This window comes from Suncus etruscus, chromosome 16, assembly GCF_024139225.1.
Source record: "Suncus etruscus isolate mSunEtr1 chromosome 16, mSunEtr1.pri.cur, whole genome shotgun sequence".
NCBI classification, from domain to species: domain Eukaryota; kingdom Metazoa; phylum Chordata; class Mammalia; order Eulipotyphla; family Soricidae; genus Suncus; species Suncus etruscus.
In genome coordinates this window covers 11,842,351-11,867,758 of record NC_064863.1, presented here as the reverse complement: position 1 = coordinate 11,867,758, position 25,408 = coordinate 11,842,351, and the positions used below count along the sequence as shown (strand labels likewise).

At 45.1% G+C, this 25,408-nt stretch overlaps 1 protein-coding gene across 1 annotated transcript in view; it reads left to right on the top strand.

The window, feature by feature from the left end:
• The window catches only part of PROM1 (prominin 1), a 104,571-nt gene extending 84,053 nt beyond the window's left edge, over window positions 1-20,518 (top strand). The window contains exons 13-24 of the mRNA XM_049789976.1: window positions 2,888-3,011; window positions 4,597-4,700; window positions 5,362-5,446; window positions 7,958-8,104; window positions 9,314-9,385; window positions 10,322-10,417; window positions 12,531-12,584; window positions 15,228-15,308; window positions 16,206-16,274; window positions 17,462-17,554; window positions 18,682-18,797; window positions 20,218-20,518. Of these exons, the coding sequence (XP_049645933.1) occupies window positions 2,888-3,011; window positions 4,597-4,700; window positions 5,362-5,446; window positions 7,958-8,104; window positions 9,314-9,385; window positions 10,322-10,417; window positions 12,531-12,584; window positions 15,228-15,308; window positions 16,206-16,274; window positions 17,462-17,554; window positions 18,682-18,797; window positions 20,218-20,278 (1,102 nt within the window). The 3' untranslated portion in view covers window positions 20,279-20,518. The remainder of the gene's footprint in view (window positions 1-2,887; window positions 3,012-4,596; window positions 4,701-5,361; window positions 5,447-7,957; window positions 8,105-9,313; window positions 9,386-10,321; window positions 10,418-12,530; window positions 12,585-15,227; window positions 15,309-16,205; window positions 16,275-17,461; window positions 17,555-18,681; window positions 18,798-20,217) is intronic.
• Window positions 20,519-25,408: the final 4,890 nt, after the last annotated feature.

Sequence of the window (25,408 nt, the reverse complement as noted above, 5' to 3'; positions counted from 1 at the left end):
TGTGCCAAAAGAGTGTCCATTTAGTATGAGAAGTAAAGGAAGGCTCTGAATAGACTGTTCTTTGATTCGCAAGCTTAAATGCACTGGTTATATATTATGAGTTCCTCTTTAAAGCAGTGATAGGAATTATTGGTGGGGAGGAATTACATCAGTGGTCGCTTCTTCTCTACCTATCCATCTATCTATCCATCTACCCAGCCATCCTCAACCACTCATCTATTGACACCATTGCTTCCATTACCCATTCATCCACCCATCCACCCATCATCCCATTCACCCATCCACCCATTCATCCATCACCCATTTATTAATCATCCATCATTCATATATCCATCTATTTAGCCATCTGTCCACCCATCTATTTGTTACCCCATCCATCTGACCTTCCACTTACCAATTACATGTTGAAAACTGATTCACTATCAGGTTCTATTCCATATGAACAACATTGTCTGTAGCTTGTTCATGAAAACTCTAAAACAGCTTTGGGTTTTCAAGGAGTGGTCAGCCTGCAGTAGACTGAAACGATTGTCCCTACCTACCCCGAAGACATTGATACCTGAGTGCATGTCTGAGGAAAGCCCTTATTCTACCAGAGTGTAAAAGAGCAGGGGAGGTGGGGTTTGTGGGAAGCAGGAGCTGGATGTGACTGGAAGTGGAGGTGAGTGTTAATTAGATGCAGGGGTACAGAGAGGAAGCTATGCAGACTCCAAGCTCAGACCCTTTTTTTAAGAGGCTCATTGAATCAGTGATAAAGAGTATTATGGGCTCCAGGCGTTTGGGATAAGCCTATTGGATACTGGAGATTCAGACCTCGACCGCATGTACTCATGGCCTCCTCTGTCACTTGCATGTAGTTGGGAGAGTTTGGAGAGCCAATGATATACATTCAATTGCTTGGTTAATAACAGAATTGGTATTTGCTTTTGGTTTTGTTTTGGGGCCACATCATGTGGTGCTCCTAGCTCTGCATCAGGGATCTGTCCTGGTTTGTTCAGGGGACCATATGGGATGTCCAGGGATTGCAACCAGGTCGACTGTGCATAAGGCAAGCATCCAACCCACTGTAATATCCAATCTTGCCCTTAAGAATTTTTAAACACTCATGCAGTACAACAAATTACCTCAGATGTCTCCCAAGTTATGATTCCAAGATCTTGTCCTGAAATCTTTCTAAAATCAAGCCTTCATTTGTTTATTAAAATGTTTTTGGGTCACACCCAGTGATGCTCAGGAGTTACTTCTGGCTATGCACTCATAAATTGCTCCTGGCTTGGGGGACCACATGGGACACCGGGGAATCGAACCGAGCTCCATCCTGGGTCAGCCATGTGCAAGGCAAATGCCCTACTGCTGTGCTATTGCTTCAGCCCCTTATTTTAATAAATTATTTAGTAAATTATTTACTTAATAGATTTAATTATTTAATATACTTACATTATTTATTAGAGGTGTTTGTCTTCTTCCTCTTCCCATTCCCATATTTCCATCTCCAGTGTTTAAATATGTAATTTCCTCCCACATCCTGAAAAATAAAATCAGGGATCTGTGGAAATAAACTGTAAGGGATAGAGTATTCCTTGCATAGTCAAGATCCTGAGTTCACTCCTTCAGGAGTTATTTCTAAGTGTTGAGCCAGGAGTAAACTTTGAACACTTATGAGTGTGGCCCCAAAACCAACAACAATAACAAAAGAAACTTCCACTCATCCATCTATCTCTTCATCTCACTCCAACAATCTAATAATTACCCTCTATCTTCCCCTTGTGCAGACATCTTTGGAGAAAGATCTATATGGGTTCCTTCACCCCCAATCTGCAGCTCTGATCCCTCTCCCATCCGTCCATTTCTTCCAGTCCACAGTGACCTCTGTGTCTTGAGAAAGCACACTTCTGTATGTCAGCCTTTCTCAATCTTCAGCTGCCCTCAGATATCCCTTTATACTCCCTGACCCTTCATGGAGACTACTTTGCTGGCTGGCATGCCTACACCTGCTCTATATCTGAGGTCCTCACATTCTAGCCTGGGGAACTCCTGATCCTTCCTGAGTTGCCAACACCCAAACGCATACCCATCGCTGACTCCTGTCTAGCACGTCATCTATAGGTTCATAGGCAGTGGACTTAGCACTCATATACTCTGCCTTCCCAGAGCATCAGGGTGTCTATCACTAGCCCCTGTCTCCTCAGTGGGTCCCCTCAGGTACAATCTTTAGCACCACACAGTCCTCTGAGCATCATCAGGTATGTGCAACCCCACCAAAAAAAAGAATTATTGGGTATATTTACTGGGCTGAGGAGAAAGATTAAGAGTCAAGAAGGCCTGCTCTGCACCTCATAGTCCAGTATCATGCCTAGGATCAACCTGGAATACCACTGTGGGGTGTCTTAAAAGTAACCAAAGGTTCCTTTTTAGCAAAATTAGAGTGCATCCTACCTGTGCTCATCATCTTTGTTCATACTTCCCTTCTGGGTCCCCTACCTTGTTCTCCAGTTGCTTTTCTTGCTGCGCTCAGTCCCACCCAATACAAAGCCAACTTGGTCCATTTCCCATGTCTGAGAGTAACTATGTGAACTATCTACTTCAGAGCCTGCCACGAGTTCTGTGGTCTTGGTGCAAAGTATGGTTCACAGGGCTGCCTCTGAGCATGCCTGGCCTGTGAAAAGATCAGACACCAAGTCATGTGGGTCCCTAGACAGGTCTAGGACTGAAAGAGCCTAAAACTTACTCACGTCTGTGCCCCATACCCGATAGCCAATCAGATCTACCTGCTCAAAGCCCAAGATGGGCAAGTCTGCCTGCCCCACTAAGCAGAAACTGTATGTGCATGTGGAGAAGACGAAGTCCTGGCTAAGAGAAACTCTCAATTTCTTTCCTTTTTCCCCAGTGGCGTTGGGTTCAGTTTCCTCGTAGGCTGGATAATCATGTTCTTCGTGGTCCTTATGTTCGTCGTAGGAGGCAACGTGGAGAAACTGGTCTGTGAGCCCTACCAGAACCAGAAGTTGTTGCAGGTTAGTGTGGCATTTTTGTGGCCAGCTCTCAGAGTCAATGACCTATTTTGCTCCCACTTACGATATGTTTGTTTTACTAAAATGAAATGTTCCTAAACTTTTTTGAAGTCATTTGAGTAATTCTCATTAGTGTTACCCTGTAGTCAATTGCTTTGTTCCATGCTGCAGGCGTCTTGCGTCTCAGTATTTTCTACTGGAGATGAAATCCTTCACTAAAAGAAAGCAGCGGGCACAAGAATGGATGAATATGAAATATGAAATAATGATACCACACACAGAGTATGTGGGTCAACACATCTTCTGGCAGGACTGTGACAAGTTTGATGTTTTAAGCAGGGGGATGTATAGGGGTAAAGCCAGCCATAGGTATAGAGAAGAATAATTACAATCACAAAGCAAAGTTTAACAGTAAACATAGTTATGCTATGGGTGTGAACTATAAGGATTCTGAGTTACAAAGGAGAAGGTTATAACTCAAGATAGCTCTTTGCAAGCTTACTACAAATGCAAAATCAGGGATTATTAGGAAGTAGAAATTATTTAGGAGCATGGTCTATGCTGAGCTGTGCTCTATAGTTTTAGAGGTCAAGTAAAGGAAGGACCCAAACCCCCTTAGGTGTGATTAGGTGTGGTTTCCCTTTTTCTAAGGAGAGTCTATAGCCCAGGGTCTGCTTTCTGTCTTTGCCCTTGATTACCAGAAACTGCAGCTGTGAGGACATATTTGAAAAAGAGAAAAAACATTGTTTTTGCTTTTAGGGCTAAATATTATACAGAAAAGGGGTTCTCGTAGTAATTTTTGATTGTTTGTTTGTTTTTGGTTTTGGTTTTGGTTTTTGGGCCACACCCGGCGGTGCTCAGGGGTTACTCCTGGCTGTCTGTTCAGAAATAGCTCCTGGCAGGCACGGGGGACCATATGGGACACTGGGATTCAAACCAACCACCTTTGGTCCTGGATCAGCTGCTTGCAAGGCAAACGCCGCTGTGCCATCTCTCCAGGCCCAAAATATTTTCTCTCTTTTTTTTTTGGTTTTTGGGCCACACACGGCGGTGCTCAGGGGTTTCTCCTGGCTGTCTGCTCAGAAATAGCTCCTGGCAGGCACGGGGGACCATATGGGACACCGGGATTCGAACCAACCACCTTTGGTCCTAGATCGGCTGCTTGCAAGGCAAATGCCGCTGTGCTATCTCTCCGGGCCCCTCTTAGTAATTTTTGGTGCTAGAATTTCTGAGCCAAATTATTTGATAGAGGGCACAATTTTGCCTGAGATTTACAAAGGAGAGATAGCCAAATACTGACCAAAAAATGTAATGCCAAGCATCTCTTCGGAAATTCCTCAACCATCCACACAGCGGGCCTTTTGAGGAACCCCAAGGGGGTTATTTTAGTTCTCCCCACCAGGAAAATCTGAGGATACATCTGGTGGGCTGAGCTCCCCTAAAAGTTTATGTATGCCGTGGCAGTTCCAGCCACACATTATTATTGAAAATCATGATCTGAAAAGCCCAAGGATGTAGTGTAAGAGAATATTCGTTCTATTCTATGCCTGTATTTAGTGTGAAACAGCTATTCTCTCATTTGTTTCAGATCTTAGACACGCCATATTTGCTGAATGGGCAATGGAAATACTATCTCTCTGGCCTTATATTAGATGATCCAGAAGTGGTTCTCACTATTGAAGAGGCTTACAAGTATGAATAAGTGAATTCATAAATGTATTAATAAGCATGAATACGTGTATTAGTTGCTCAAAACTATTCTTCAGAAGAGAATTTTGCTTCCCAAGTATCTCTAATCTTAAGAGGGTGTCCCATTTCCTTCTCTTGTCTTAGCAAAGGGATGGAGACATCAAACAATGACCCTACCCCGGAAATCCTTCTAGGACACAGAGCAAAGATGTCTTCTGTCTAGAAATCACCAGGACTCCCTGGGGGGAGGTGACTCTAATGCACTGTCAGGGGATTTTCAAAAACACTCTTATTCAAACATTGCTCTGTCCTCATCACTGACCATAAGAGATCAACTATAGTACTGGGCTATGCTGCCAGTGACCCTAATCAGGAGCCCACCTGCCCACACTCACTGGAAGCACATATATTACAGGATGGACATTAGCGAGAAACCCAGTTGATTGTCAGATTGAAATGAATAGGCTGAAAGATCCTAGTGAAGCTGTGGCCCGAATGGGACTTTCAGGCAAGCTGGGGATGAGGATGGGTCGGGTGACATTCAGCAAATTCCCTGAGGAACCCCTGAAATTTTCTGGGCTCAAGGGTGGAAGGAAGGTAAACAGCCTTCAAAGTGGTAAAGGGGGGGCTGCACTGCTGATTATGGTCTCTGTCCTTCCCACAGTCGCTGCAAAGATAATCAAGCCCTTTATACTGTATTTAAGATGGACACGAAGTACAACATTAGTGAGAAACTCAACATTAAGAAGGTAAGTAAGTCAGTGGAACCATGCTTGAGATGGGCATTTTTTGGGGGGAGTGTAGTTTTGCTTTTGAGACTACACTTGATGATGCTCAGTGGTCACTCTTGGCTCTGCACTCAGAAATTACTCCTGGTAGGCTCAAGGGACCCCACAGGGTGGCAGGAATTGAATCCGGGTTGTCTTTATGCACAGCAGATGGTCTCCCTGCTGTACTATCATTCTGGCCCATAAAGAATATATTTCTTAGCTAAGTTCACTTGTCTTTTTTTCCCCCAACCCTACCCCAGCATTGCTAAGGGCTTACTCCTGGCTCAGGGATTATACCTGGCATTCAGGTATAATATTAATGGTGGAGTTTGATGGGCAGCTCTACAGGGTGCTAGGGATTGAACCCAGGTTAGCAGTGTGCAAATATCAGCCTTGCCCACTATACTATCTCACTGATCTCAAAGAAACACTTATTTATTTTAGTTTGGGGGGAGTTATTTTTGGCTTTTGGAGACATGCCTAGTGATGAAAAATGGTTACCCTTAGCTCTGCACTCAGGATAACTCTTAGTGGTTCTCAGGACACCTAATAGGATACGGAGGATTGAATTCAAGTTGGGCTCATGCAAGGCAAAATGCCTTACCCACTGTACTACTCCTGGGGCCCCTCAAGGAATTATTTTTAAATGGCATTTAGCACAGCCACAGGATGTATAATCAACCCTCATACCCTCTCTGTGTCCAACTCAAAAGAGTTTTAGCACTGGCAATGGAGAGATAGTATAAGGAACAAAGTTCCCATTGTGCATTGGACCATGTGATACTGGTTCAGCCCTGTCATGGCATATGGTCTCCTGAGCACCACCACAGTGATCCCAGAGCATCGAGCCAGGAGTGACACAAACAAATAAAAACCTGTACCTTCAAGCCATGTTAACCCTGAGGCCTGAGTTTCTCAAGCAGATGCCACCAGCTTTCCAAAAGGACCTCACAGGAAAGGACTTGGTCTTCCTGTATGTCTGGTCTCCCAACTGGGCCATGGCTGCTGGTTCTCTGGGAGACTACACTCTAGGACTTGCCGCATTTACAGGCCAGACCCCTTAGGAAGGAGGGCAACACCCAGATCTGTGGCCCAAGCCCTCATTCTGCCCAATTCAGAGTGACCGGTCCCTGGAGTGGCTCACCCAATGATGGAAAGAGGCCTCCGCCATCCACTCTCTTTAGTCCCCACGTTCTTTGTGGGCTCCCACTATGGGATACAAATGAATAGGGAGACATGGTTCACTCAGCTTCTGCCCACAACTGGCCCATAGAGATCCCATCAGGTCATGCTGTTCTCAAAGGTGACAGGGGCATTTGAGGGCCCTCCACAATGCTCACTTCCTAATATTTCTTGCACGCCTACATACCTTGCACACCTATATATACATACAAACACACAAAAAAAGGTAACTTCAGGAGCCAGAGTGATAGTACAGCAGGTAGAGCATTTGTCTTGTACAAGGCCAACCAAGATTCAATCCACGGCATCCCATGGGGTCCCCCATTTACTACCAGGATTAAAAAAAAAATTTTTTTTTGTTTTTGGACCACACCCAGTGATGCTCAGGGGTTACTCCTAGCTACGTGCTCAGAAATTGCTCCTGGCGTGGGGGGCCCTATGGGATGTGGGGGGATCAAAATGCAGAACGTCCTACGTTAGTACGTGCAAGGCAAAAATGCCCTACTGCTATGCCACCACTCTGGTCCCCAGGATTAATTTTTGATCGCAGAGCCAGGAGTAATCCCTGAGCACCACCAGGAGTGGTAGAAATCGATAAAACGGTGGGGCAATTGATATTGTTGTGGATTTGCTCTTGGCTTGCAGTGCCAGATCCACTTTAGGGGCTAACTCCTCATCCTTTCCTATGCCCAGAAGATTCTCTGCACCACTGGCACCCAGATTCTAGTGCCATCTACCATCAGATTGTCCCCCTTCTTTCTTCCTTCCCTGTCCCTCTCTTCCTGGGGGACATCATATGCCAGAGGAATAGGAGGCAGAGTCATTGTTCAATGCTCTACTCTGTCCAGCTCCAATGCCACTTGTATACAGCCAACAACTGATCAACCACCCTGTTATCAAGCCCTCATGCCCTCTTTCTGAGCCCAGAATGTCCTGCCTCTTTTCCTGGGACCTTTGTTTCTGCTGCACAATGCCCAGGTCCTTGATTTTCCTCCCTACATCCCTCCCTCAAGGTCTTTTTATGTCCCTGGCATCCTGGCACAGCCCCTGTACTACTAGGACATACCTCCCTCCCTGCCAGCTCTGAGCATGGGACTACCATGCCATGTTTTCCTGCACACCTCATCTCCCCATGTCATCGTGTGAGGCTTTGGAGAAATGTATTAAGGGGGGCAGAGTATTCAGGGTACTGCATCCCAGGGCCCATGGAGTTGATGGTTAGGTTCTGTGTCATGTAGTTGCTCATCTCGAGTCTTAAGTTCTTGCAGGGTTACGAGCCTCTCTTGAAACTTCCTTTCCATCTCACAGCTGACCACCCAGATAAACCAAGAGTTTGACAACATGAAAATAGACCTTAGCAACGTCGTCGTACTGGATGAGAAAGGAAAACAAGGCCTTAAAGAATTCAGTGCTGCTGGGGTTCAAAACCTGCATTATGACATTTTCTTGACTGAGGTAAGCAGCCACCACTATGTTTCCAGTCTTCAGGAAACCTGGAATATTGTATCTATCGGGTTCTTGGTTTTGATTGGGGTTGTAATTATTTTAGATTTTTATGGCTGTGCTGTGTAAAATCAAGCACTTTAAATTGAGTTGTTTCTGGGGCCTGAGCAATAGCACAATGGGTATGGCATTTTTCTTGCATGTGGCCTACCTGGGTTTGATCCCGCAAATCCCATAGGGTTCCCATGCCTGCCAGGAATAACTTCTGGGTACAGAACCAAGAATAACCCCCAAGTGCCATCAGGTATGGCTGAAAACACACACACACACACACACACACACACACACACACACACCCCAAAAAAGTAAGCCATTCCTGGGCCAGATGGATCAAATAGTGGTAGGACATGTTCCTTGCACACAATTGACCCAAGTTCAATGCCAAGCATCCGTAATGGTCCCCTAAGCACTACTGGGCATGATTTCTGAGTGCAGAGAAAGAACTATCTCCTGACCATCGCTGGGTGTAGTCCAAACCACCATTATCACCACCACCACCACAAAAAATGGTAAAAAATAAAAAAATAAGTAATTAAGTAAAGTGTATATTCTCTGAAAGTATCATCATATATGGTCTAACTCTCATCTCTACTGGGTTTCAAAGCATCTTTCTGACTTCATAAAAGCTCCCAGCCCATGGGGCATTCAACTCCACTCCTCATCTCAGCCAACCCTTCTCTGCTCTGATTCTGTGAGGTCGTCTGTCCTGGGTATTTATGCTCAATGGAATCAGACAAGCTGGACCTTTGGTATCTGATGAACTGACTAGTCCCTTTCTTGAGACCCAATGTTTTAAAGATGCAAATACATTATATGTATCAACACTTCATGTGCTTTTATATTTGAATTTTTTGTTACATGAAAACCTTGTTTTTTTGGGGGGTATGATACACCCTGCATTGCCCTCAGGAATCACTTCTGGCAAGGCTCAGGGACCATATGGGATGCAGAGGATGGTACCTGGGTTAAGCCTTTGCAAGGCAGGTTTCCTCCCCACTGTTTTATCCTTTGACTCTGAAAACCATGAGTGTTTTAATGTAGAAATAATGCAGGTGTTACTGCACTGGGGACTTTCCAAACTCCATTCACCGTGGCTCTTGTTATATTTGAAAACTTCCATAACAGTTCGGGGGGGTTGTCTTCTTTTTTCTTCTCTTGTAGATAAATAAACCTCCCACGAGAGGGGACCTTCTATTATTTGCAAAGAAGGTAGAAAGAGAAGCCAACAACTTGGTGAGTTCCACAAGTGGCGCTTAAATAAGGGCTATAGAACCAGTTGACAGTGCTGACGTGACGCCAGCCCCCCACAGACATCCATGTGTATTGCAGAGCCTGCCCCCCACACCCCAACAGTCATGACCCCAGAGCCTGAAAGTCTCAAGAATGGCCGTGCAGTTTCTGGGGGGTGGTGATGCTCCTGGCCAATGCTCTAAGCACTTGGGTCCTCCTTGCTTTCACCTCACCTGGAGCCATTTTGGCTCCTCTAGCATCTCTAATGTCAAAAAGTGTGTACCTGAGTGTGTGTGAACTCTTGTGTGTATACAACACACACACACACACACACACACACACACACACACACACACACCTTGCAGTGAGGAAGCTTCTGCTTTCTACTCTTCTTTGCCACCCTCGGTGGATAAGAGAAGACAGAGAAACCAGCCACAATACCGACCTTCCACTCTATTCACTTTTCTTCCTGCTGGTGGGACTCAAGTGGCCTTTGCAGGAAGCTGCAGGGTCTGGAAGAAGGGGCCCAGTTCTGGAGGAGGGTGGTATGTGTGTCCCAATTCAGACTCCCAGTGGCAGTCTCTGTGCCTCTGTCTCCTCATCATCAGCAAAGTAAGGCCCATCCACATCCTGATCATGGGTCACCCACAACTCCTGAGATTTCTGCTCTGTCCATGGGGGACTCATATCTAGACCCTGTGGTGAGGTTGAAAAAGGACCCTTTGCTGGGACCACTGCTGAGAGCTCGTGGTTCTACAGTTTGAAGTGGGGTGTCTTTTGAAACGGGGTGTTTCAGTACTCACCCTCCCAGGGTCTCCCTCCCACCCCTACTACATACCTCAGTCTCCACTCGATGTACACAGTGAGTGCACCTGGGGACAGGGAGTGTACACTAAGTCAGGTCAGAGCTGCTGACTTTGTATCTTGGCCTCTTGGTAGCCCACACAAGGGGCAGCACAGATGGACCTGCTGAGGGAAGCCCAGAGCATCAAATACATCTACCAGGACAAGCTGGTCCCTCTGCAAGAAATCGTGGTGAGCACCTATAGCCCCTACGGCAGTTTTCTTGTGACCTGCACTGGACTCACCTCCTTAAGGGGTCTTCCAGGGGTCCTACACCCTTCATGTGCATCCACATTGGTGGAAGCCTATCACTGTGTATATAACATGGTGTGATGGCAACAGTGCCATTGGCCACTCATTGATGCTCCATCCGTGGCTGCATTTGGGCAGCCAAGTAGAGTTGCACTGTTGGCACAGGGGATAGCCTTCTGTCTGAATTGTTCCCCATCTGCCTTAACCCACTGTTGAATAAAATAATAAAGAGGCCCTTTGGATGGAGCTGGATGGTGATGGGATGAATGGAGGGGCCTTTCATTGCTGTCCCAGGCCACGTGGCTTCAACCCCCATCAGCCAGTGGGTCTGCAAGTTCAGGTGAGCGGTGGGTAGAAAACTCACTCACAGTCAGGCTTCTTCAGGAGATAACGTCTTTATTTGCCCTGGCCAACATGTGTGGCCTATCATAACCATTTACACTGGATCCTTATTCAGCCCTGCATCCTAACTTGTCTTTCAGCCATTTCTCCTCTTCCTCCTTCTCCAACTACCATCCATGCAAATCCCCTTTTGCCCCTGAGACCAAACCTTTTATAACCTCCCCAAGACCCCTCCCAGAAATGGGAGGGTCTTTCTTATGGTAAGGTTACACAGGAAGAATGGGGAGATGGGGTTACATCTGCCCCCTTTTTAAATAAAAACAAAAGTGCATAAGTTGTTCTTTGTTTTCCTGGCTTCTCTCTTATAGCTAAAGGTGAGAAATATTCCCATAGCAATAAGGTTTAAAGTGAAAATTAACATATTAGCCTTTTCCAAAAACATAACTTTTCTGCAAAATACACCTTACACCTGTAACTTAAAATTTTCTTAATAGTACCAAGCACTATCCTGGAACTTTCTAGTTCCTATACCTCTTAATGCTATATATAATCAAGCATTTTATCTTGGAACTTTCATGTTCCTATTATGCCATTTACCCATTTTTCTGGAACTTTTATGTTCCTATATAACCTTTACCTACACACAATTACAAGATTATTTATACAAAACATACATTTTAAAAACAGGCTACTACATCAAAATACACAGTAAAACAAATTTGCAATTGAGAACATTAACTATGGAAAACAATAAAGCACATTTAAATGAGCAAGAAAATGACTAAGATTAAGAGATACACCTGAAGCAAAGTTAGATGCAGGTGGTTATAACTTATGCTCTTTTGTTTTTATTTAAAAAAGGGGGGGGCAGATGTAGCCCCATCCCCCCATTTTTCCTGTGTAAACTTACTTACAAGAAAGACCCTCCCATTGATGGGAGGGGTCTTTGGTAGGTAACAAAAAGGTTTGGCCTCAGGGGCAAAAGGTGATTTTGCATGGATGGAGGTTGGAGAAGGAGCAGGAGAGATGGCTGAAAGACAAGTTAAAATGCAGGCTGAATAAGGATCCAGCGTAAAGGTTTATAGGCCACACATGTGGTGGCTAGGGCATGAATAAATATCTCCTGGAATCTGTCTGTGGATGATTTCTTTGCCTCTACCTGAACCTGCTGACCCAAAGGCTGGAGGGAGTTGGAGACATGTGGTGCTGGGATGGCAGCATCCCATCACCATCCAGCTCCATCCAAAGGGCCTCTTTATTATTTAATACTACACAAACCATTCCTGCGAGCCCAGTGATCACATATGCAGATCCAGGTCCAGCTCCTGGCACTGCATGGTCTTTATTACTGGAGCCCCCCAAAACTGGATGATGTGTTGGTGGGCTCTCCTGGGGAAGGTCTCCAAACTTCCTGAGAATCCTTAGGAGCTCCCCTCACTACACCCCAGATGGCACCTGGCTTTTCAAATAAATCCCATTCAGGAGCATGCTGGAACTTCTTGCCAAAGATGCCCCACCTTTTGCAGCCCTAATGCACGTGACCAGACTTTTTCTGTCCACATCTCTAATATCTGTGGCACAGAAGGGGCAGGGCTCATGGTATCAGCTGCTTCCCAGAAATGCATCACTGGGTGTGGAAAAGAGTAAGGAACCCAGGGTTCTCAATGTTTCCTCCCAAAACACAAACCTGACATCTCTGTTTGTCCACCAGAGCCAAGCAGACGTAAGCCTGCGGGAATTGCAGCAAACGACCAACAACTTGGGGGTAAGGCTTTATGTTGCTCTCTCATGGGGACTGAACATAAAAAAAACCAAAACTGACCAGGAGTTCAGAGATGAGGAAGTTTGGAGTCCTATTTGCTCTAAGTAATTAGACTCAAGTAACACCTTTTTACCTACATCTCTGATCTTGAAAACACCCTGGTCTTGTAAATTTCTACCACCTCAGTTATAGCTGACTGGTATGCAGGGGAGGCGCCATAGCAGTAGTTCAGCGGGGAGGGCACTTGCCTTGCCTGTGGCTGACCCAGGTTCAATCCCTGGCATGAATAAACCCTGAGTACTGTTGTTCATGACCCTAAAACAAAATAAACTAAAGCTTAAGGGGCTCTGGTATATGTCACATTGCATTGTGTTTGGACACCAGGTCGCTGTTTATAGTTTCATATCAGTGTCTGTGTATAGTCACTGACATGGCTGCTAGAGTTTGACCAATCCCCACTGCTTTCCTCTGACTCCCCGCTTCCCCCCAGTCAGCTCTGATGGCCTTGAGATTTCTCTTGGTCTCCTTTAGTTTATTCATGACTCTTACTTTCTTTTCTCCTACCTGTGAGCCATATCAGGGCTGCTATGATTCTCTCTGCCTGTCTGGCTAACTTCACCTACCTCAATGTGGTCTTATTTGAACTGCCACGCAGTGTTCCCTCCTACCCATGTACCAGACCTTCCTTTTTTTTTTTTTTTTTTTTTGGTTTTTGGGCCACACCCGGTGACGCTCAGGGGTTACTCCTGGCTATGCGCTCAGAAGTCGCTCCTGGCTTGGGGGACCATATGGGATGCCGGGGGATCGAACCGCGGTCCGTCCTAGGCTAGCGCAGGTAAGGCAGGCACCTTACCTTTAGCGCCACCGCCCGGCCCCTCAGACCTTCCTTATTTCCTTGTCTGGTGATGGGCAGGAAGGTCATGTAACTTTTGGCTACCATGAAGAGTTTTACAGTACATATGGGGTGTGTTTAAAAGATGTGGAATTCTTTGTTTTGGGTGGGAGACACGTCCAGAGATACTCAGGAGTTTCTTCTGGCTTTGCACTCAAGAATTACTTCTGGCAAGCTCAGGGGATACCAGGGATCAAACCCAGGTTGGTCACTTGCAAGGAAAATGTCCTCCCTGTTGTACTATTGCTCTGGCCCTAAGATGTGGAATTCCTTATACTTTTTAATTGTTTAGTTTTGGGAGTTTAGGAACACTTGTTGGTTCCCAGGGCTGACTCCTGGAGCTGTTATTGGGGATCCCTTCTGGAGAATGCATAGAAACCATATATAATGCCAAGGACTGAATCCAGGTCTGCTGCACCCTAATCCATCATACTATGGCTCCTGCCCATATGTGGGTTTCTAAAGGTGCTTTAAGTATAAAAAGGGTTGACCCAGTTACTGCTTATTTTATTTATTTATTTTTGTTTTGTTTGGATTGTTTTGTTTTGTTTGCCACAGCTGGCAGTGCTTCAGGGTTTACTCTTGGCTCCGTGTTCAGGAATCACTCCTGGCAGGCTTGGGACCATGTGGGATGCTGGGATTGAACCTAGGTTAGGTGCATGCAAGGTAAACTCTTTGACTCTCATGGCTCACTTTAAATCCCACAGTATGCTCTTTTCCATGGTCTCTCGTGTCACTCTGTCAATGCCAGTCTCTTGGTATGCTCAGCATTTTACTGAGTGTCAGCCCCATGGGCACAAGTGCATGTTTAAAAAGTCCCTTCATCCTTCTCTGAGTCAACTACCTCAAAGTCTCTGAGTCTGCCCAACCCAAACTTGAGTTCTTTAAGTCATGGGGTCACAAGTGCCTGAGAACAGATAAAGTGGATAAAGAAACTATGTATGGTACATCTACCCAATGGAATACTATGCAGTTACTAGGAAAATAAAGTCATGAAATTTGCTTGCACATGGATGGATTTGGAGAATATTATGCTGAGAAAAATGATGCCAAAGAAGAGGGATAGACAGAATGATTCCACTCATTTGCGGGATATTAAATAAAAAGATAGTATGATATTAATATCCAAAGGCAATAGATATGAGAGCTACGAGGACAAGTCCATGGTATGAAGTTTGCCACAAAGAGCAGGGAAGTGAACTTAGGACAGAGAAGGGACCACTCTGGCAATTAGAGTTGGAAATGATCACTCTGAACAAGAACTGGCTTGTTCTTGATCGCTGACTCAAAGGTGGTGAAGTGATATGCAGGATACCCCTTCAGTAACAATATTACAAACCACAGTGTCTAAAAGGGGAGAGGGAGAGAGAGAGAGGTAGAGAGAGAGAGGTGGAGAGAGAGAGAGAGAGAGAGAGAGAGAGAGAGAGAGAGAGAGAGAGAACAGGACAGATGTAGGGCTCAGCTGTGGTGGTACTGGAGGTGGGCAGCAAGCAATCTTGGGGGGCACCAGCTCTCAGTGAGAGTTGAACGAGGCCATTCACACACAGGACCTCATCCTCATCAGCCTGACATCAGGGCTCTGCGGACCTCAATTCCTACTGCTTTTCCAGGGGGCTTGACTGAGAGCAACCCCCAATCAACCCTGGACCAATGAGTGAGGATGACATGGGGGTGAGTGAAAGTCCTGCTTCTAAGTGCAATGTGTTTGACTAACTGATTTCTCTTTCCCTGTCACCCACTCCTGTGGTGCCCAGGAGCGAGTGGACCATCTCATCTCCAGCCTGGAGTCTGCACAGGGCTTCCTCACCACCAACGGCTCCATTGTCATCCGCGAGGTACGTTTCTTTTATTATTGTTGTTCTCTTCCGCTGTTTGGGCCACACTCAGGATTGCTCAGGACTGACTCCTAGCTCTGTGCTTAGGAGTTTCTTCAGGCAGGCTTGGAGAAATATATGTACTGCCAAAAATTGAGCCCTGGGTCAGCTGATTGCAAGGCAAGGACCCTCCCTACAGTCCTGTGCATCCAGTACCAAGTACTTAGTTGGGTTTGTTTGTTTGGTTGGTTGGTTTTTGGTTTTTAGGCCACACCTGGTGGTGTTCAAGGGTTACTGCTAGCTCTATGCTCAGAAATTATTATTGGCAGGCTCAGGGGACCATATGGAGTACTGGGGATCAAATCTGGGTCTGTTGTGTGCAAAGCAAATGCCATGCCGTCCTTTATTCTGTCACTCCAGCACCAAATTTTTTTTTGATACTAATTTCTTGGCGGTGGGGTGGGGAGTTGGTGCAATTGGTGCTAGAGACTCCTCATTTTCCATTCATGGCACTGCTCAGTGTGACCCTGGCTTAGACCTTAGCAGCAGACCATCAGGTCATCATAGCTGGGTCAGGCATCACTGGGAGTGGTCCTTTGGCACTTCAGGGTATATTTCTGGGTGGAATACATGGATTTGATTCCCAGCAATGCGGGGTGTGACCCAAGGTCAAAGCAGCAGCATCCCTAACTTGTTGATACATGTGTGTAAGTGTTTGAGTGGATGTGTGTGAGTGTGTGTAAATATCTAAGTGTACATGTGAGGGTTTCTGGGTATCAGGTTGAGTGTATATGTATGTGGATATATGTGTGTCTGAATGCATGTGTGCAAGTGTGTGATTATATATAGTGTGTTTTTGTTCTTGAAAAGGGGAGGCTGTAGTCACATAGATGCTTTGTCCCTTTTCACCCACTCCAGGAAAGTAGGGAATATGCAAACTCTATCATATGGAACTTTGAACACTATCTGAAGTGGGTCGAGAAAGTGGTAAGTGGTCGGTCTCTGTCCTGGGTGTGCTTCTAAAGGTTGGGATTTGGCCACTCACTTTCTGAGATCAAACCTCCAGGAAGTGAGGGGTTTAGGAAATAAAATAAAACCCAACACTTCATAGGAGATGAGTTACTGGACCTTGAATGTGGCGCTGGGGGAAGGAGTGTTAGACTCAGCATACCATGGTCCAGTAGGTATCGAGGGTACAACTTCAGAGTGCTCCCTAGAGAGTCACCTCAGAATTGATTGTGTGTGTTCTTCATCAGAGCCACAAGGTGAATCTTGAAAGAGAGGGTAAGACATACTAGACTTATATACTTGCTTTGTATGCAACTGACCCAGGTTTGATCCCTGGCACTCCATATGGTTTTCCTAGCCACTCCAGGAGTGATCCTTAAGAGCAGAGCCAGAAGTAAGCTCTGAACAGTTTCGAGTATGGTTCAAAACCAAGAAAAAGAAAGGAAACATGTGAGGCCAAAAATTCAGGCTATGCAGGGGAGTGTAGGTAGGGCAGAGAAGGGAGCACTATGATAATGATAGGTTGGAAATGATCACTCTGGTCAAGAATTGGGTGCTGAAAGGAGATAAAGTGATAAGCATGATACCCCTTTAACAGCATTGCAAACCACAGTGCATAAAAAAAAAAAAAAAACAAAAAAGGAAGAGAGAGAGACAGAGAGCGGGGAGGCGGGAGGGAAACTGGGGACATTGTTGGTGGAAAATGTGCACTGCTGAAGGGTGTTGTACATTGTATGTCTAAAATTCAAACATGAACACTTTGTTACTGTGGAAAAAAACTCGAGTTACCACAGAGTTTAAATCAAGTAACTTTAAAAAGAAATAATAAGATTCATTATGATAAGATAGACTAAAAACTAAACAGAAAAAAAGAAAGAAGTTGAGGCTAATATGCCATGTTGGGCACATACTCTTTATTCTTTAATACTTTGCAAAAGGCCTGGAGAATAAGTGTTCTGTTCTAAATAAGTGGGGACCCTGGAAATGGTCCAAGAAACGGGGTCTTGCTTTCCCATATAGACTTGGCTCAGATATAAAAATCAGCAGCCCCTTTCCAAGATCTGGCCATTCTCTCATGACAGTAGTCCAAAGGAGAAATGGCAGACCTAGTTTCTCTTGGTATGGGGCCATAACTCAGAGTGCATCTGTGCTTTTTCCCCACACAGATCACCGAGGAGGTTGCGACCTGCAAGCCCATGGCCACTGCTCTCGACTCGACTGTCAAAGTGTTTCTATGCAGCTACATCATAAACCCCATCGTAAGAAGCCCAACTTACAAAATGAGTTCAGGGATCAACCGCACCCCCTTCACTATATAATAGTTGTCTGCATCTCTCTGCTATGTTGTAGGATGCGAGACAAACAGTCCCATGCAGATGGATGCGTCATAATTCTCTGCAAACTGGGAAGTTGAGGTGCCCAGCTGCATCCCTCCCCAAGGGGTCAGGTTTACAGGGGTTGAGGCATCCTAAGAGAACTCCCATCAGCCAAAGAGAACTCAGGGAACAGCCCTTGTGGGCAGATTGTTGGTGTTTTAAAGGCCCTCAGTGCAGCTCTCTATGTAGTATTTCTCTATGGCATGAATTCAGGGAAGTGCATGGATAGGTCTGTCTGGGCTCATGAAATGAAATGGTCACCACAAAGGTCAGTGATGTGGCCTGAGTACAGCTCTCCCCACCTCAACCTTTGCACCATGGAAGGAGGACCCAGCTCTCAGTGATTCATTATGTCGTCATGGGGAAAGAGGCAGCAGGAAGATGAAGTTGGCGGAGGGAAGTTGACAATGGACCATTGTATGTTAGCATTCAGATACCACACACAGAGAGAAAATTTTATCATTTGAGCATTCCATCACCTGCCAATCCTCGCTGCCATGTTGTTGGCTACCCAGGGGTGGGGAGCCCTTTCTGCCCCATTGGCTACCACTGTTCTTGTTCATTTACATGAAGGATATAGTTGAGGTGTGCAGGCATGCACAGTACCAGGCAGCACTTCCCACCATTGCTAGCTCAGGTTAATTTTGCAAATGGAGGGGCTGGAGTGATGATAGTGGAGTGGGGAAGGTGACTAACTTTCACCTGGTTAACCCAACTTCAATATCCAGGTGTCCCATATGGTCCTCCAAGCCAGAAGTGATTTCTGAGCACATAGCTAGGATTAACCCCTGAGTGTCACTGGTTGTGACAAAATATATGGTGTGACAAAACCAAATATAAATAAATAAATAAATAAAATAAAGTCTTAAAAAAAAAAGAAATGAATGCAAGGAACTCAAAATAATCACAGGGTACAGTTGTTCATCCCCCAGCATCCCCCACCCAAACACAGTTGGTTCCATTTCTCTATTTCAAGCCTCTTGGTTTGTTCCCTCTGTTCTTTCCTCTAGAATGTGTTTTGGTTCAGTCTCGGGAAAGCTACCTTTTTACTGCTTCCAGCTCTGATTCTTGCTGTCAAACTGGCAAAGTACTACCGGCGAATGCAGTCAGAGGATGTGTACTATGAGTAAGTACATCACTGGGACATCTAGGGTGGTCTAGGGAGGTGTCTGGGCTGGGGGAACTGCCTTTCCTGAGCTTCTGAAGACCAACTCATGTTTTTCAGTTCTAAGGCAGTGGAGGCAGCCCCACTCAACTGTCTTTATACCTATCTCCTGATGCCTAGCTTTCCTGTGTCCTCCCCTCTTGTGCTGGCTCCTTGGCCTCCTCCATCACCGGCTCCCTCTTTTTCATTTGCAGCTCTTCTGAGGGCGACACTTGGCACTACACTCTATAACCAGGCTTGCTCCTTTCATGGAGCTGCCCTCTGCCTTCCACGCTCTCCGGGAACTTGTCTGTTGGCTCTTGCTTTCTTCTCCTCTTCCCTGTCTTCTCCTGAGTGTGATAGCGGGAAACGGGTGGAGCAGCTGAGTGGTGAAGAAAGACTCGCAAAAGCTCTATTATGGAGGAAATTTTTGCATTCTATTGTGCTGAAACTACGCCCGTGAAAATATAACCTTAACAAAATTTATATTGGAGCCATACCTATTTGTATTCAGGGCTTATGTCTGGCCCTATGCTCAGGGATCACTGCTGGCAGTGCTTACAGTGAACATATCAGGTGCCAGGGAACAAACATGGGTTGGCCTCATCCTTGTAAGTCAGCACCTTACCCTCTATACTCTCTCTTTGGCTCCTCTTTTTTTTTTTGGAGGAGGGGTTGGTCTTTTGGGCCACACCCAGTGCTACTTGGGTTAGTCCTGGATCTACGCTCAGATATTGTTCTTGGCAGGCTCGGGGGATTATATGGGATGTTGGGGGATCAAACTTGGGTCTGTTCTGAGTCATCCGTGCACAAGTCAAACACCCTACAGCTGTGCTATTACTCTGACCCCATCTTTTTTACTTTCTTTTTCAACCCAAGTTTTTAAGATGAGATGGTAAATTCTTTATTATTATTTAGGGGACTTTTTGGGCAAAATTATTCACATCTGTAAAGCGTACACGCAGCACGTAATAATGTCGCCTCTTCAAAATGAAGACAGATATGCACAGCGTGTTAGGGAAATACTGGCTGAATGAAGGAAAATTGTGTATGTTAGATTATGTGTATATTGGTATATGAAATCTTTTTTTTATATTGGGATATTAGGAAACAAAAGGTAAAAGTTAATCTTTCACCCTTTGTTAGAAGTACCAAATTGCCCATCCTATTTATGACAATATCATTGTCTTGATAATCCATGATGTGAATGTTTCAACCCAGATAGCATATATGCTATTGTTTCTTGTTTCTTTGGTGTATGTATTTTTGTTACAGAGATAACATATACTCTGTTTTGTTTCTTTGATGTATGTATTTTTGTTACAGTAAGAGACATGCTATTTGGGGTTTGCATAGACATTATCCCATGTGGACAGTATGAACGGTTTCTAAACACATACAGATACACCAACTATGAATCTGCAGCCGCTTCCAGTAACGGGAAAGAAACCATCTCTTCCTGAATCCCCAGAGTTCTATGACTGCCCAGACCCCACACGGAGAAGCTGGCACACCGGTGTCTTAGGAGTTTTGTTCCAGTCCTTGGACTGTGAACGCTTCTATGTAGAAACCTCTGTGTTCATTTCCAAGTCAACCCCTGGAATACCACATGGATTGGGCACATCTAGAGTGAGTGGGACTTTAGAACTGTACACTTGAACAAGTAACAGATGTGTGTGAACAATAAAGAGCATATTTCCAAACACATGGTCCTTTTCATTTTGTTGGAAGAATGAACCAAAACTGGTCAGGGGTCAGGGAAGCCCATACGTGCTAAGAGCTGCTGGCAACACGTTTGGCAAACTCAGCAGCTGAAAACACATCTCGGGCAGGCCAGGAATACTGGTCCATGATAAGGGAGCTTGCCAAAGAGAGAGCAGGGGAGTACAATGGGGGGAAAATCTGAGAATATTGGTGGTGGGAAATGTACACTACTACTGAAGTAATGGGTGTGACACATTGTATGGACAACTTTGCAATGGTGTATCTCATACTGATTTAATTAAAAATTTGAGAAAGGGAGGGAGGGCCAGAACGAGGGAGGGAAACAGGGAGTTGGTGTCAGAGCCAGAAGTAGATTACATAGGCTATGGTGTGAGCCCAAGCCAGCCTTCTCAGAGTGCCGCCCTGGTGGTAGAAACCAATAGTCCATATTGGCAAACATGAACAAACACATGCTGGCAGGGAGCAGGGGAGGCTGTTGCCGAAAACTATTTTCAGAAACTGTAGGCCTACGTCATCTGCTTGGACATATTGACTACATCTGTTTCTCAGGAAGTGAGTGTCTGGCACCTGTGCCCTTATCTCATTCCATCTACATAGTCCAAACTAAGTGAAGTTATTGTATGCACAGAGAGGTGAGTGGGCCAAGATCATGCAAATCATGAGTGTGAGGGCTAGAAGTGGTACTAGATTTCCTCATCTTTGGGCTCCTGACACTCATTCAGTGTCATGATGCTTAGAACTATGGCACAAATTTCCCAACAAAATGGCCAATCCTGCCACAATGCAGCTAGCTGGTGTTTCCTCATTATGACATGCAATACCGCTCACAGTAAGGGATCAGCAGTTTAGGGGAGACCAGCCACCCTGGGAAAATGTCCCCTGCTGTCACCCCCAGACTCTGCCCGAGTCTACCTGAATCTGCCTGGATGGGGCTCTGTGATGGGTGTGACACCTTATCCACCATCATATACCCCCCAGTTCTTTATTTAGTGCTTTCCCTGCCATTTAAGAGAATCAGTGGTAGAAGAGTCTTCTAGTATGGCTAACTCTACAAAGTCATAATCATCTCTGTAGCCTAAAGCACCCCTTATCCATAACCCAAGTTGGGTCATGATAAAGAGAGCAGATTGGATGAGGTCATTCTCTTAATGAGACACTTAGGGTGCCTCGCTGATAAGAACAGTTGGTAGAGCACTTGCCTTGCAGGTACGTAGTCAACCTGGGTTCAATTTCTGGCATCCCATGTGGTCCTCTGAGCACTGCCAGGTGATCCATGAGCATAACTGAATGTGGACACTGTAAGGGTCTAAGTTGACACCAGAGTCAGCTCTGAGAATCAAAAACCACCTCCGATCATGCAAAGTGCAAAAGGGAATTTACTCAGCTAGCCAAGTCTCATCCAAACAGTGCAGTTGACCAGGACTCAGAGTCAAATCTTCAACCAGTTTACATAGACATATTAACAGTACAATCATTTCATGGTATAGACATCTTAATTTATCACTGACTTTTCTGCCTTAACTTTGGTTGTCTACAGATACTCAGATTTAAACTCTGGTTGTCAAGGGATACTCTAATTCAAACTTCTGTTGTCAAGGGAGCCTTATCAGATAGAACATTCCAAGCTCACTCAACCCTAGCCCACTCACTCAACTCCTGGAGGGCATCAACTTTGGTTTTATTTCTGAGTTAACTCTCTGCCTTAGCTCAGAGTGGAAAAGTACCTACACTTTTAACCTGTCTCAAGAACTATTTCACTGGGGTAAGTGACTGAACCCAAGAGGCCTTGGTTCTTACACTGCCTGCCCCTTGTCTTAGGATCACAGGGAGGGATCATTCTCCCTTATTCAAGGCCTGGGGGTTCTAGTTCAAATATAGCATAAGACAACAGTTATGGCGGGCTGTCAGCTCAGTGAAAGGTGATCAGGCGTCTCCAGATCCAGGATGCATGTGCCATTTGGCTATCTGTCCACTGCTGTTTAGCTGGACCTAGTCTTTTTATTTCAAAACTGTAGCTTGTAGCAGTTATTTAAGCAAACAGAGTGGTTTTATTGTACATAAACCAAAGCAATGTCATCTCTAAACAAAGGCACACTATATTCTAACAACACTTATGGTTGTTTTACCTCAAGCAACATTTATACCCCAGTAGTGGAAAATATTCTGCAGCACAATCAGAAACCAAGGTTGAGGGGAGGGATCCCCAGAGTGACAGTTTGACCCACAAACCCTCCATCCACAGTCTGGGAAATAGTTCAAGTACAGTCCACAAATAAATCAGATGTTCATTCTTGCCAGCCAACCTGCAGCCGCTGCCGCTGTCAGCTGGTACATCAGGATGATCTTTATTCTGCTCTGGTTCTGGAAATTGAGTCAGCTGAATGTGCAGAGGGTCCTTATAATTCTGCACCATAAAAAGAGAAGGTCCCTATAACTTAAATATCTGTTATTCTAGAGCCTTTTCCTGCTCTGGATCCAAGAGAAATGCCTCCCACACCTGGTATTAATCCTGGTATTTTTACCCTTAACATTTCTAGGAGAATTCATAATCTTTGCTCTTTCTTTGTTTTTGTTTTTGTTTTTGGGCCACACCAGGTGGTGCTCAGGGGTTACTCCTGGCTATCTGCTTAGAAATCGCTCCTGGCAGGCACGGGGGACCATATGGTGACCATATGGGACACCAGGATTCGAACCAACCATCTTAGGTCCTGGATTGACTGCAAGGCAATTGCCGCTGTGCTATCTCTCCAGCCCCATGGCTCTTTCTTTCCTTATAACCACCCACCCTCTTTAAATGTTAGTGTCCAGTTTCCCCTGGAAGCTTTCCAAATGATGTTCCTGTTTCATATTTTTTAAAGATGTTATTATCTTAGGAGTCATTAAAAGGGAGAGTGGGCCAAAGTCTTAGTAGAAAACTAGCATTTATTCTGTGGAATCTTTCAGAACCAGTGTTCACTTGCTCTCAGGCCAGTTTTGAATTGTAGCCACTTTACATGGCTGTCTGTCAGTGCATAGATCAGGCAGGCACCTCGAGTGTGCTTTATAGAGATTGGAAATACACAGGTTTATTTTCTCCAAATGGAATTTGTTTTTGGTTTTTGTCCCAAATTTAAGACATCCTGTCCTGATTGTGCATCTTGATGTTTCTTTTTAAATGGAAATTGATATTTCACTTGAAATATCTAGGTCAGAAGAGAGAATAGAGGGGAAAGTAGAGAAGGGAAGGAGAGAGGAGAAAACTCCCATTTTGGTGCCAGAGAGATAGCACAGCAATAGGGCCTTATACACAGCCAACCCAGGGCAGACTGCGATTCAAATTCTGGCATCCCATATGATTCTTGAGCCTGTCAGGAGTGATTTCTGAGGGCAGAGCCAGGAGTAATCCCTGAGAACTGCTGGACATGATCCAGATACCAAAAACAAAACAAACAAACAAAAAAAAAAAAAAAAGGAAAAGAAAACTTCCAGGTTGAGTGCATGCTTTGTTTGCAAGCAGGGCCTGGCTTGAATCCCAGGCATGGCATGGTCCCCAAACACAACTGGAGCTAACCCCAAATCTTATGGCATGGAACAACCTTTGAGAACCTAGATTTGACCCAAAACAAACAAACAAAAAAGATGTTACATTTGATAATATTTATAATACATCAAAAATTTCCATTATTACACCACCAGATATTTTGATCAATAACCATTGATGTGTGAGGTTATTACTATCATTTTTATGGCACCATAAATTGTGCCCCTTTTCAACAGGTAATTTAAAATAAATGCAATGTATGTTCTGATCACTCCACAAGCCAGCATCCCCGCCTCTCTCTTCCTCTTCTCTGGTTCCAGCTTCCCTGAGATAAGAAAATATGGAAATGAGGCCTCATCATAACCCACACTGGCCTCTGGGTATTTAAATAAAAGAATGTTTATCTTGCATTCATTAGCAAGTTTAAAATGATGAAACTGAGTGAAGGTCACTTTGAAAGCTAAAGGGATGAAATAGGCCTTTGGCCCCAAACAGCCAGGCTGTGAATGCAAAGAAAAAATCTTAAAGGACTTGAAAATGCTACTCTAGGGAGCAAGCAACTGACAAGAAAGTAAACTTTACTGAAAGTAATAAGCCTGTTCTACTGATAAGGAGCAAGGTTGAGTGATCTGGAGACAAGATCACACCAACTATAACATTCCTTCAAGCCAAAATCTAATCAAAGCAAAGCCAACTCTCTGAGACTGAGCAGAGAGGATGGGGAAGCATCCGAGGAAAAATCTGAAACTTACAATGTCGTAAGTCACAGAATTCTCAAGAAAACAGGAGGAACGTTGTTTTCAATGACAGTTTAGTTCAGAATATCAATACCTGGGGCCAGAGAGATAGCATAGAGGCAGGGTGTTTGCCTTGCATGCAGAAGGATGGTAGTTTGAATCCTGGCATCTCATATGGTCCCCTGAGTCTGCCAGGAACGATTTCTGAGTATAGAGCCAGGAGTAATCCCTGAGTGCTGCCAGATGTGACCCAAAAACCAAACAAACCAGAATCTCTCTCTCTCTCTCTCTCTCTCTCTCTCTCTCTCTCTCTCTCTCTCTCTCTCTCTCTCTCTCTCTCTCTCTCTCTCTCTCTCTCTCTCTCTCTCTCTCTCTCTCTCGGTCAGGGACAGAAAAGACCAGTAGAGTGAGAATTCATGCACACCCCTATCTAACCAGCCCAAGAGTGGCTTTAGTAGGCTCATAGCTGTCGTCAGCAAGCAAATAAGTCACATCACTATGCTTTATCCCCACAAGGCAATATCATTCGGAGGCCAAATCCCACTGTTCCATGTACAAAAACGTAGAGTTTGGGGGTGGGTGAGCTGGGGACCTCTCTGCCTTGTCTATGC